We start from the raw sequence: 13,972 nt of genomic DNA on the forward strand, positions 1-13,972 counted from the left end.
GAAAGTAAAAGCAGTTTAACAAGGGAGGGATTGAAACTGCATTGACAACTAGAATGGAGTCTAACTGTCCCATCTCGCTCATACTATGTGTGCTGTTCATAGGCGGTAAGAATCTGTGCATTTACTGTATTCAGTCAAGCTTGTAGACACAGCAGTAGATCTATGGGACTTCTCATGGTAATCTGCCAGGCTGCAGTTATAACTCCACTGTAAGACCACTGAACTGAGCTGTCTGTAGTAAGAGCTCCATAGTGGGCAAGACATCTGGTAATAGAAGTGTACTAAGAAATTATTAAAAGACCTAAAGGGGTTCTCCAGAACTACTAAAAGATGGTTTCCTTCCCCAAAAAAACAGCACCGCACCCATCCACAGGTTGTGTGTGGCATTACCACTCAGCCCATTTCACATCAGCAGAGCTGAGTTGCAATACCAGACACAAACCATGGACAGGTGTGGTGATGTTTTTGGGAGAAGGCAGCCATCATTTTGTAGTCCCCCTTAAGATGGCCATACACATTAGAGAGAAGTTGATTGAAGGTTGAATAGCAGTTTTCGGCTACTTGCACACAAACATAGTTTGTTTTCGTGTCTGTTCCATTGTTTTTGCGGATAGGATGCGGACCCATTCATTTCAATGGGTCCGCAAAAAATGCGGACAGCATACCGTGAACTATCCGCATTAGTATGTCTGTTCCATTGCCCCGCAAAAAAATGAGTACATGTCCTATTTTTTTTCTAGTTTGCGGACAAGGATAGGCATCATTACAATGGATCCGCAAAAATAAACGGATGCCATACGGAACGTCATCTGATTTTCGTGTGCATGTAGCCGAACAAACACAGACATGGCCTAAAAACATTTTAGTCCATATTGACCGTCACAGTTGTTCAAACTGCCCATACAAGTTCAATAAAACCAGGGATCTTTCTGGGAACGTTCTTTCAAAGCAACATCTTTTGTTCACAGACTTTCTTTCTTTGAATGAAAGATCTTTTGTCTGACTATTGGACGCAAATATTAAAGAAGCACTCCAACAAAAATGTTTATTCTCTGACCTGTTAGAAAGGTACAAGATGTAATCTGTAGTAAATGTGATCTTACCAGTGACTGTATTTGTGAGTTATAGGGTTGGGCGATATGAAAAATATTCCCACGATAACAATATATAGAAAGTTATTGTGATAACGATATATATCGTAATAAATGCCTATTAAGGGGGGAAAAAAACACTCAAAACATGTACCACGTGTTTCCTTGTTGCCCCCATACATTATAATGTCTTCTTGATGCCCCCATGCAGTAATATCTCTTAGTTGCCCACCAAGAATGGGGACACGGTTTCCCCCCAAATCTGATGGGGCGGCCGTGCCCCCTGCTGCTCCATTCATTCTCTATGGGAGTGCTGGAGATAGCAGCGATCAGCCATCTTCACTGCTTCCATAGAAAATGGGACATCCTAGCAGAAACCCCTGATAAGTGGGTTGTTCGGAGTGTGCCCATTATAGGTGCACATTATCAGGAAGGGCACCTTGTCATCATAAAGATGCCTTTCAGTCAACTAAAACACTGGGGGTCATTTACTAAAGACTGGAGCTTCCCATATGGGTCTTAGTCCCTACACACTACAGCCATATTACCGCAGCCCCCAGAGCGCAAGTGACTGTTCTCAGCCCCGGCCTGTCTGTGCAGCAGCCCCCACAGTGCAGTAACTGTTATCCAGCGCCGGTCTCTCTGTGCAGCAGCCCCCAGAGTGTAGCGACTGTTCTCAGCCCCGGCCTGTCTGTGCAGCAGCCCCCAGAGTGCAGCAACTGTTCTCAGCCGCGGCCTGTCTGTGCAGCAGCCCCTAGAGAGCAGCAACTGTTATCCACCGCTGGTCTCTCAGTGCAGCATCCCCCAGGGCGCAGTGACTGTTCTTAGCCCCGGCCTGTCTGTGCAGCAGCCCCCAGAGTGCAGCGACTGTTATCCAGCGCCGGTCTCCTGGCTCTGGGGGTTTACAGCTACTAGATGCCATTTCTTTGTGACCTAAAGGACTTATACCCCCAGTGACTAGGGTTGTCACAATACCCAAATTTTTATTCAATTTTGGTCCCATAAAAAGTAATGCAATACTTGATACCATGGAAGAGAAAAATTTAATGCCCCAAAAAGTGTGCATTCCGCAATTTATGCATTGTGCGGCCCATAGTAGAACAGTCCTATCCTATTTTTTTTTTTAGGGGAGAAGGAGACCAAAAAAATGGAGAATTGTGTATTTTTTACATTTTTTTTTCTGTTACGGCGTTCACCACATAGATATTTTTCAATACTTTAATAGTTTCGACTTTTTCGGACATGGCGATACCTAATTTTTTTATTGTTTATATTTTGTTTAATGTAAATTAGGAAAGGGCGTGATTTTAATTTTTTTTTTTTTTTTTTTTTACTTTTTTATTTAATAACTATTAGCCCCCTTATGGGGCTAGAACATGGGATCTTTTCATCCCTTGTCCTATTCACCCTAATGGAGATCTATTAGGGGTGCATAGGATCTCACACTTGCCCTGTGCTTTGTGCACACGGCAGCAGGGAGATTACCATGGCAGCCATGGATGGCTTCAGTAACATCCTGGCTGCCATGGTAACCGATCGGAGCCCTGAGAATTCACTGCTGGGCCTCTGATCAGAAGCTGCCACTGCACCACCAATGAAGAGGGGAGGGGACCCTGTGGCCACTGCCACCAATGATTATAATACTGGGGGGGCTTGGGTGCACTGCGCCACCAATGATTATAATTTATAATACTGGGGTATGGGAGGGGGCGCACTGCGCCACCAATGAATGTAATTAACCTCATATTACACAGTCGGCACTCGACCTCAATGACAGGGATCCTGCCGAACCGTACCAATTAGCCCCTCAGGTGCCGCATTTGAGGGGTAAATTGCCTCGGTTCGCAAGATCACCGCTTCCTGTCATTGAGATATGGCCGGCACCCGCAGTCTATTTGAATTTAGGGTAATTCTCATTGGTGGCGCAGCGGCCACAGCCCCTCCTCCTCACTATTACCTTCCCATCGATGGCTCAGCGGCGGCCGGATCACAGTGGGGAGGGACTCTCTCCTTCTCCACTGTGCCGGCTGTAATGTGCGCCGGACGTTTTAGAGGCATTCAGCACTGTGACGTGCGACTGCCCCTATGACGTCACTAAAATACTGCGGTAATTAAGAAATGGCTATCGCCATTTCTTAATACCACGGTATATCATTAATACCAGTTTATTGCCTAACCCTAGTTATAACCTCCCTTCTGATCCTCAGCTGTGTCATGTCTACAACACTCTGATCTAAACTGACACAGGACAGGAAGTCAGTTACTTCTCTATTCATTCCTATGAGACTGAGAGTGAGGCTCCCATAGCAATACATAGAGAAACTGGATTCCTGTCCACTCATAAGATGCTGTGTTAAACATCACCGACTTCTTTTCAAAGGATAATGGTTCATTATCAGTCGTCTGAAACGATCATTCACTGCAGGTCAATTTGCGCTGCACATTTTTTTTATGAATCATGTGGATTTGATTTCTTAAACTTCTGGTACTGTACAACGGTGGAGATTTACCACGTGTAAATCTGCAACTGCAAATCCACGGCGTATCTGCCACGTGTGAGCCCACCCTCAAGGTGAAACTATGTACTCTCATCCTAACGTTGGAATGGCAGTGCACTAAAGCTGTATGCCTCCCTACCTTGAAGATGTACAACCTATGGGCACCAATGCTCGTAGAAGAGATGAAATAAAGGGGGCATTAATACGCCTGTGCATGAGCCCTTGTTGTATATGTTTGGTTTCGGCATCTGCTTTTTGTTACTGGTGTTTAGTGTCTTGTAGTTTATAATCCTTGTGTACTTGCTGTGACTGGGGTCAGCCCCATTTTTTTTTAATTTTTTTTGTGAGCTTATGGCAGTTGTCTGCTTCTACACATTAATAAGTTCAAAAAGGCAGAGCTGGAGTGTAAAGTATAGAGGAGGAACAGAGCTGAAGCAGCCTGAGCCTGTGCAGAGGTCGATCTCAAAGCACTTCATATTACTATTGCAGTGCACTAAAGCTGTATGCCTCCCTTCCTTGAAGATGTACAACCTATTGCAGCAGACCGGACCGCAGGGGCAGTATTTGAGTGCACGGTGGGCTGATGGGGGTAGTAGTCTTACTCGCGGTTTTGCAGCTCCCTGGTTCGGTGTGCAGTGATGGAAGTGAAGAAGACAGTGCTAAATCCTCTGGGGCGCTCTCTATTGCAGAGAACACCATCCAGATGAAAGTTGAGGTGCCCTTGATGGTAATGGGTATGCTCAGGGTGCTTTGGTGGCTGGGCCCCTGTGTTCGTGACACCAGCACCGTGAGGAGATGATGTGGAATAAGGAGACCAAGTTTCTTAACAAACTCCCCGTACTTTACTGAAGCTGATCCAAAGGTCATCAATGTATGCAAAAGTCATTTACAGCAAGGCAGCTTTTACAGTGATTCAGATTAGTTCCCAGAAGTTGCATAAGGGGCAGTTTTCTATGACAATCAATCTTTCTCCCTTGTTTTTCCAGCTAATGCAAAGGTCTCTCCACCTAATGCAAAGGAGACTAGAGCCTGATAAACGACAGTTACCTTCCTTTGCCAATATTCTCACTCCCTCCCTGAGTTGCTTGGTTCTTCTGTAATCTTTCCCTTCTTTGGGCTGGTGCATGGAACTAACTATGGAGTTTTTATAACTCTCCAAAATGGCTGCTGAGGTGCAGCTTTGTCCTCAGACATCACACACACACTGACCTTCTTCTCCTTCTCCTCTGTACTGTGTGCAGGGCGGAGTCATCCCTGGGAGGCTTGTTAGAACTATCCCCTCTATATGCAACTTTATTGGAACTCCTATACAAGCACAATTTACATGAAACACAATCCCAGTATTAAGCAGTGTGTTTCAGGACACTGCACTATAGGCGCCAATGCTTATAGGAGAGATGAAATAAAAGGGCATTAAAGGAAACCTGTCACCAGGATTTTGTGCATAGAGTTGGGGACATGGGCTGCTAGATGGCCACTGGCACATCTGCAATACCCAGGTCCCATAGCTCTCTGCACTTTTATTGTGTTAAAAAACTGTTTTAATTGATATGCAAATGACCTGATATGAGTCCTGTAGCTGGAGATGAGTCAAGCGGAAAGGAGCCCAGCACCGCCCCGCATCCTCCGAATCTACTCCTTGCTGGCTGACGTCACAGAGCTGGAGCGCCGAAATCTCGCGATGCGCGAGCTAGCGCATGCGTAGTTCATTCCCTGTGCTGATGCCAGTACAAGGAATGAACATGATGCCAACACTGTGCATGTGCTAGCTCGCGCATCACGAGATTTCGGCGTTCCACCTCTGTGACATCAGCCAGCAAGGAGGAGATTCGACTGTATGGGGGGGTGTCTTTTATTTTCTACATTGAAATACAAGTATTACAGTATGTACACAGAGCATGCACTGTGTGGGTACCTGGTGAATTCTGACCCCCTAAGCAGATATTCGCATTTGTCCAATTTGGTGCAGAAATCACTGTGACTGAAAATCTGTTTCGTTTATCTGAATGATGTTTTCTGGCCACAAGCACGTGGATTATTTCAGGTTCCATTCAGATGAATGGGAGAGTTGTCAAAAAACTTTTAGGAACCGTTTTTGGGGGATATGGATATAGGTGGAGATTTATCAATACCAGCGCTTTCTGCTCTTGTCTTGACATACTCTGCGCTGCTGCAGGACGCACTCAATTTATGACGAGCCACAGGCCTCGTTATAAATTCGGCACATCATCTGGCAGTCAGTCCGCCTAAACAGCCTAAATCTACTGCAGCAGCGTAAGAAAGCCACTTGAAGCAATTTTTTAAAGAGTTACATGTAAAAAGTAAAAAACGCACATTTTTGCAATTTTTTTAATGCCACTTTTCTGGCGCAAACTGAATAATCAGTGTTTATTTTTTGGAGGAATGCTTAAAGGCTACAGTATGTACAGCTTCGGGAGCGATTTTTTATGATTGCATTTTATTACTTTTAAAATATTCAGCTGTTCCGTCACAAAGGGTTAACTGTTCAGCTGTGTTAATGGTACTTTTACTTTGTGCCGGTTATCTAATTAACCTTATCGCTAAATTACTAAAATGTCATTAACACTTATTTAAGCCACATTCTTATCAGTTGCGCTATAATGAACTTTTAGGCGGTCAGAGATAAAGAGCTTTCAGCTGAGCTGCCTGACGGAGACCCTGGTACTAGAGAGTCTCAAGGCTGTACAGAGAAAGGGGCTCACAATTTTTTTAACAAAGGCCAATTGAAAAAATATATATGTTTAGCACAAAATGAGTGCAATGCAATAATAAAAAAAATGCCCCCAAAGGTGTACATGGCCTTTAAGATATAAGAAATGTTTTGTTGTATATGCTTGGTTTAGTTATCTGCTTTTTATCACTGGTGTTTAGTGTCTTGTAGTTTATAATCCTTGTATCCTTGCTGTGACTGGGGTCAGCCCTATGTTTTTGGTGAGCTTGTGGCAGTTTTGTGCTTCTACACACTAATGAATTCAAAAAGGCAGAGCTGGAGTGTAAAGTATAGAGGAAAAACAAAGCTGAAGCAGCCTGAGCCAGTGCAGAGGTCGGTCTCAAAGCACCTAATATTACCTGTGAGCTCTGTAGAAAGCAGAAGTCAAAGAGGGCCCTAAGAATAACCACACTTCAAGAGCTACTGCAAAAAACAGTCTCTGTCTCCAGTGACGCTCACAGTCTAATTACCCTATATCAGACACACACTAGGGCCAGTCTCATTAAAAATCATTTACCCTAACAGTATGCCTTCAATTGCTATTGGTAAATGCTCCACTTTTGTATAGGCTAGCTTCCAGAGAATGTTCTAACAATGGTCCATGAAAACCACATATCCATTGACTTTAATGTGTGTATTTACTATGGTGACACCACGGAAGCATGTCCCTTCCCGAATATTGTAGTCTCTGGGTCAGTGAAAACCACTGACAATACGGATATTCCCTGTTTGGTCGATGGTTTTCATGGACCATTAGTAGGAGATGCTCTGGTTTTCAGCCTAGCAGTGTCTGCGGAATACAGACCTGGATGTATGAAAAAGACCTTACATACAAAACCTGACAGAACTGCCGATACATTCTCATAGGGACCTGCCCATCAAGGCTTCACAACTAATCATTTGTGATTACTTAGTGGTCAATCTCTGTGACAGATTCACTTTAACGCATCTGTACTACATTTTGCTTGTGGTTCTTGTGCATTTTCATAGTAATTTTACCTATTGATAGGAAATACAACTTTTATTTTTTATTTTTATTTTTACAGGAAATTGTTCCATTGAAGAAACCACAGTCCTAAAACTACCCTGTTTATATGGAAGTCCACAGCACAATCTGCTGGATAACCAGCCTCTTACTCCAAATACAGCCTGGGTAGTGCTAGCAGGTGGACAGGACCGTAAGGTGGAGAATTTAGATTTTGAAGGCATCGTATTTATTTTAAAAGGTGAGGACCTGATATTCTTTAAGGGGTATTCCTTTTTTTTTTTTTTTTTTTAGCATGACCACTTAAGGCTGTGTTCACATATCCAAATTATCCTGCATCCTGATCAGGCAAAAATATGAGCAGAGTAGACTATTGTCCTGAGCATGCCTTATAGATATAACAGGAGAATAAAAATATATATTTCTGCTAAAATTTCCTCATGTCATTTAAGAATTCTGTAAGTTCCTCTATAGCAACATTCTTCAAACTGACATTTTGTTAGTTTGCGTCTAAGGTTCCTACAGAGTTACAGATGTGTCCACCCTTACCTTTGCTAGAATATAATACAATATTGTGACATATTAGCAAAACCCTAGGTAGGCTGCAAGTCACAACACAACCACTGGGTGGCCACACCTAGACACATAAAGCATAGACAGATTGTGACAGAGTATCGCAAAACCATGTTTTGTCTTGTTTTTTAAAATCTTGATCCACACATCTTGGGAAATATTGAGGGAATGGAAGAGAAGATATATCTATATCTTAATAAGGGGCTCTTCATGGAGCTTCCATCAGCATTTCTGTCACTTTCGATTGTATAATTAAGAGCAAATTACCGAATTTGAGATGCTAATCAGGCAAATCTCATAGGCAATGGAAGATTTACATTCCACATCATGCACTGTAGCTATTGAACATGCATAAACATACAGTATATGAAGATTATTTGGGATCTTGCGTCCATTGTGTATGCTCAGTCATTCAGATTCTAAATAATGGAAGAGCACCTGCAAGAAATATTGGTAAAATACCTTAAACTGGGGGCCCCAGAGATATCATCGGTCAAATCTGTACAGATTTATCAATTGCAGACCAACTGATGACATACAAATCCTTGTAAGTGGTGTAATATCCATGTACATCCAGCAGATGGCGACATAACACCATGCAAGAATTTTAGAATTAATTCCTATTTACAATGGTAAGGACTAGCTCTAGAGAAAATTAACCCAGGCTTGTCAGACCCCCACAGATCTGATAAGGGTAAGTCATTAATATTTGTAACCCGAAAACTCCTTTGATAATATCTAGTCTTGGGCGGGGGGGGGCGGGGGGGGGAGGGGGGATTCTGTTATGTTAATTTATGACAATGTTAATAAAAAGACAATAAAAAAATATAGTCTTCCAAATAGTGTTGATCGAGCACCAAAGTGCTCGGGAAGTCAATGGGAAAACCCGAGCATTAAACCAGGCACCCCCTGCTCTGAAGATGGGAGGGTGCCTGGTTAATAGAAAAGGTCAGAAATTGATGGAAACACCACTGAAATAGTTCGGGAACAGCATAGGGAGGATGTCTGGATGCATCTTGGACTCCCAGGTCGCTGTTGGGAACGATGTTGTCAGAGTAGTACGCCACTTTTACAGACTGACAATAATACGCACAAAACCGAAGATAAAATCAATTTTAGAGGAAAAATTGTTAGGAAACATTCTTTCCTGTATATTTACTTGTATATAAAGTGCAAGTGCTGACAAACATAACAAGGAAGAGGCACTCCGATACAACCTGTATATCCCATAATGGAGGACCTCATTCACATTGTGGTACAATTGTTCAGGTAGTGGGACTCCTACACTCATAAAGCCTATGAACTAAGTAAAAGGGCTTCCAAAAATTACAAGGAACCGGCACTCCAATACACCCTTTATTACACATAAAGAAGGGCATCATACACCCTTTAACAAATTATGATTAATGGCCTGCTGATGAGCTGACCCTCTAAAAAATTATATGTGAGGGCATGCAGGTGAGCTGACCCTGTAAAACATTATATGCGAGGGCCTGCAGGTGAGCTGACCCTGTAGAAGATTGTAGGTGAGGGCCTGCTGGTGAGCTGACCCTGTAAAAGATTTTAGTTGTGGGCCTGCTGGTGAGCCTACCCTGTAAAACATATACGAGGGCCTGCAGGTGAGCTGACCCTGTAAAAGATTTTAGGTGCGCGCCTGCTGGTGAGCTGACCCTGTAAAACATTATATGCGAGGGCCTGCAGGTGAGCTGACCCTGTAAAACATTATATGTGAGGGCCTGCAGGTGAGCTGACCCTGTAAAACATTGTATGTAAGGGCCTGCAGGTGAGATGACCATATAAAAAATTATATGCGAGGGCCTGCAGGTGAGTTGACCCTGTAAAACATTATATACGAGGGCCTGCAGGTGAGCTGAACCTGTAAAAGATTTTAGGTGAGGGCCTGCAGGTGACCTGACCCTCTAAAAAATTATATGTGAGGGCCTGCAGGTGGGCTGACCCTGTAAAATATTGTTAGTGAGGGCCTGCTGGTGAGCTGACCCTCTAAAAAATTCTATGCGAGGGCCTGCAGGTGAGCTGACCCTGTAAAACGTTATATGCGACGAATAAGCATGTTGATATGATGGAAGAGGAGGAGGAAGATGAGAAAAGGAAGATTCATATACCCTTGTTTGAGGTGGAAGGGATGCATGGGAACACAATGTGTATTCAGTACATTATAAACAACACATTTAAAGTGTCTTTATGTTCATCAGCTTTCCTCTGGTGGAGTCGAGAACTCATGGTCAATCCAGGCCTTGTTCTTTTTTTATAAGGGTCAACCTGTCAGCATTTTCAGTTGACAGGCCGATACCTTTATCTGTTATAATGCCACCAGAAGCCCTAAATACCTGCTCAGACAAAACGCTGGCGGGAGGGCAGGCCAGCACCTCCAAGGCGTAGAGCACCAGTTCGTGCCACGTGTCCAGCTTGGACACCCAGTAGTTGTAAGGCACTGAGGTATCATTGAGGACGCTGACACGGTCTGCTATGGGTCAGTGACTTCATCGTCCACCTCTTCCACTTCCTCACTCTGCTCATCCTCCTGACTTGTTGACCTAACCACAACCTCAGTGATTGACAACTGTGTATCATCCTTTTCATTCATCTCTTGAGACAGTAATTGACTTATTGGCAACTGTATCTCATCATCATCCACCTCATTAACCAGTAATTGCTGTTCCCCACCATCATCTTTTTGTGACTGTGGATGCTCAAGAGTTTGGGAATCAGGGCACAAGATCTGTCCCTCTTCAAGCGTGCTTGGTGCTGAAAAGAGCTCCTCGGAATAGCCGAGTGTGGGATCACTTGTTTGCCCAGAGTCTCCATGGTTTGTGGAAGGAGGATCAGGGTGAGTATTGTGTTCAGCAGACTCTTGGCTACTGAGACTGGACTTGGTGGAAGACAGGGTGGTGCTTAACCGACTGGAAGCATTATCTGCTGCAATCCAACCGACCACCTGGTCGCACTAGTCTGACTTCAAGAGTGGTGTCCTACGCCACCCTAAAAACTGGGACATGAAGCTAGGTATCGTGGATAATTGTTTTTCTTGTGCTCTGGCAGCAGGCACATTTTCACCGCATCCAGGGCCACGGCCTCTGCGTGCACCATCAGCATCACGGCCACTGCCCCGTCCCTTGCTGCTCGCCTTCTTCATATTAAATGTTATATATGCTTGTCAAGTGTACAGTAGCGTAGGGTTTGGAAGTGTATGCGCAAACAAATTTAAGGTATTTGTGATGTGTAAACTTCACACAGGAGATATCCCGCAGATAATGTCAATGCTGTCACCAGCGGCTAATAAACAATTACAGCGAATGTCACAGGTATTTGGGATGAGGAAACATTATACAGGAGAGGTACCACCGGTAATGTCACTGTCCGCAGCGTCTACGAAAAAAGTACACTGTATGTCACAAATTTCTTTCAGCGCACACGTTACACTGCAGATGTGGCACTAGTTATGTCACTGTCAGAAGTGGACACCGTTTATAGAAAAGCACACTGTATGTCACAGATACATTGTTTCAGTGCACACGTTACACTGCAGATGTGGCGCTGGTAATGTCACTATCAGAAGCGGACACCTTCTATTGAAAAAGTACACTGTATGTCACAGATATATTTTGGATGCGCACACTTTGCACAGGAGATGTGGCGCAGCTAATGTCACTGTCCGCAGCGGACACCGTCTACGGAAAAAGTACACTGGATGTCACAGATATTTTTTGGATGCGCACACTTTACACTGGAGATGTGGAGCTAATGTTGCTGTCTGCAGCGGCCTAACTAAAATATTTGTATATCACTCCCTACACTGTCTGTCCCTTCCTCAGCACAGCTCCCCCTGACTATGTAGCACCCGATGACGCGTTCCGGCCAGCCAATCACTGTAATGCCAGTAACCAACATGGCTATGGCATTACAGAGAGGGCAGTACCTACCTGCCTGTTTATTGGCTGCGTAGCAGCCAAGAAACGTGCGGGGAGGAGACTCGAGCATTGCGCTGGTGTCCGGCCGAGCATGCCCGATCAACACTACTTTTAATCACTGTTAATAGCTTTTAGTTCACCAGGCATATTACTTATCAGTTTACAAGAAGGAGTGGCAACAATAATAATGACATACAGTATATATAAAAAAATGATAACAGTTGAGCAGATCCTGTCCGTGGGCAATTACAATCGAGTTTATCTTTGCTTTGTATTTTGCAGTTACATTTTTCTGTAAGATTTACTACATTATTATATCTTTCAGATTCGCCAGTAAATCTGACACCGTTTTTAAAGTGGGGTTTAGAAGACATAAAATGTGATCTCACACCGTATTTCACAGCTGACACACAGATTCTATGGCCGGGCGTGACAAATACAGATAATGGAGTTGATTCTTGGTATATCTACACAGTAAAGCACAATGGTGGAAAATTTAGCGCTGCAACATTTTTCACAAAACTTTCAGAGACACCAGAGAAGAAAGAAGATGACAAACATCATGTGTTAGGTAGGTGGCAGAAATGAAATAATTTACAAAGCGACTTTTACTTATTACAACATTGTAATAGGAAATAGTCACACATATGGCGCTGCTATGATAATGGTCATGGTGTATGAAAGTTTGGGTGACCAGCCACTGGGTTTACTTTAATGTGGTTATCCAATAGTACAAATACCCCCCGACACAATGCTCTGGCCCCTCCTATAGACTATAATTACCGGTCCCCAGCACTCGTGTCTCTCCGGATCCCTGCACGGCCACTGCTGCATGTTTTGATCCGCACAATGGGGTGGGGGGAGGGGTTGGGGGAACAGCCAATAGCGTCACCCACGATGCTAGGAAGCTGGTCACCATCACAGCATGCTATTGGCTGCTCCTCCTGTCGCCAGATGTTTTTGATCCCTGTGATGGGGAGATGCAGCGGTGGGGCTGTACAGGGATCCGGAAGGAAGTGGGTGCTGGGGACTGGGTAAGTATTTTCTATAGGGGGGGGGGGGGGCCTGGCCATTGTGGGTGGTATTTGTACTATATGGCTTGTTTCGTGCACTGCTCAGACTCAAAGCTGTAAGCTGGGAATACAAATAAGAGGAAATTTTCTAAAGGCATCAGCAACATGGGCTTACAATGTTGTGTATGGCAGACAGGTGACCATCACAGGCAGTACTGGATTTCAACATGCCTGGGCCTTTGTTCCCATAGGAGATGAGACCAGATGATAGATACCTGACACTGGCTTAAAGGCTATGGACACCATCGGGGCATCTTTTTATGATTGACTTTTATTCATTTTGGTCTAAAAATCTTTTTTGGGGGTTGGTCTTTGTTAAAAATGCTCAGCGGTTTCTGAGATACAAGGGTAAAAAAAAAATCAGTCTGTTTGCAAGCTGTGACTTTGTTTTATTTCAATCCCATCAGCTGACGGCTCATGTGTAGGTCTTTTCTCTGATCTCCTGACCTCCTAAACACTCGTTATAGCTCAATTTTTTATCAAACTGATAAGAATATGGCTTAAATAAGTGTTTGTGAGGTCAAGAGATCAGAGATAAGAGCTACATATGAGCCATCCGATGATAGTTTCAAAGAAAAAACAAAGTCACAGCTTGCAAGCAAACTGATTTTGTAACCCTTATATTCAAGAAAAGGCTGAACATTTTTAATAGAAACCAATTTAAAAAAATGATTTTTAGCCCAAAATGAATTAAAATGCATTAATGAAAAAAATTACCCCAAAGGCCCATATACTTGGGCAGAATATCAGTTAAATTATCAGGAACTAATGTTTGTACAAAGGCTTGACTTGATAATTGCCCCATGTAAATGCACCACCGATGACTTGGCAAACCATCAAAAGCTTTTCAGGTGATCCGTCATTTATGTGGCTCATAAAATCAATATTTTCCAGCAGCCTGTGCAAACTAGATGTTCTTCTGACAAACAATGAATCCGTAAGGGGATGAATGATCGCAGTAGTGATCGTTTCTCCCTATACATGATTGCTGCATGTAAACATTTACAACAAGCGGGCAGTGATCGGAAAGTAACAGTTCTTTTCTGATCATTGCCCCGTGTATTATCCCATGTAAATGGGCTCTTATTCACC

At 43.6% G+C, this 13,972-nt stretch overlaps 1 protein-coding gene across 4 annotated transcripts in view; it reads left to right on the top strand.

Moving 5' to 3' along the window:
• LOC122932860 (tapasin-related protein-like) overlaps nucleotides 1-13,972 on the top strand; it is a 32,945-nt gene continuing 18,973 nt past the window's right edge. For all 4 annotated transcript variants that reach the window (XM_044287501.1, XM_044287503.1, XM_044287502.1 and 1 more), the window contains exons 1-3: nucleotides 1-105; nucleotides 7,367-7,546; nucleotides 12,133-12,378. In XM_044287501.1, the coding sequence (XP_044143436.1) occupies nucleotides 54-105; nucleotides 7,367-7,546; nucleotides 12,133-12,378 (478 nt within the window). In that variant the 5' untranslated portion in view covers nucleotides 1-53. The remainder of the gene's footprint in view (nucleotides 106-7,366; nucleotides 7,547-12,132; nucleotides 12,379-13,972) is intronic.

The sequence above is a fragment of the Bufo gargarizans genome, chromosome 3 (assembly GCF_014858855.1).
Source record: "Bufo gargarizans isolate SCDJY-AF-19 chromosome 3, ASM1485885v1, whole genome shotgun sequence".
Lineage (NCBI taxonomy): Eukaryota > Metazoa > Chordata > Amphibia > Anura > Bufonidae > Bufo > Bufo gargarizans.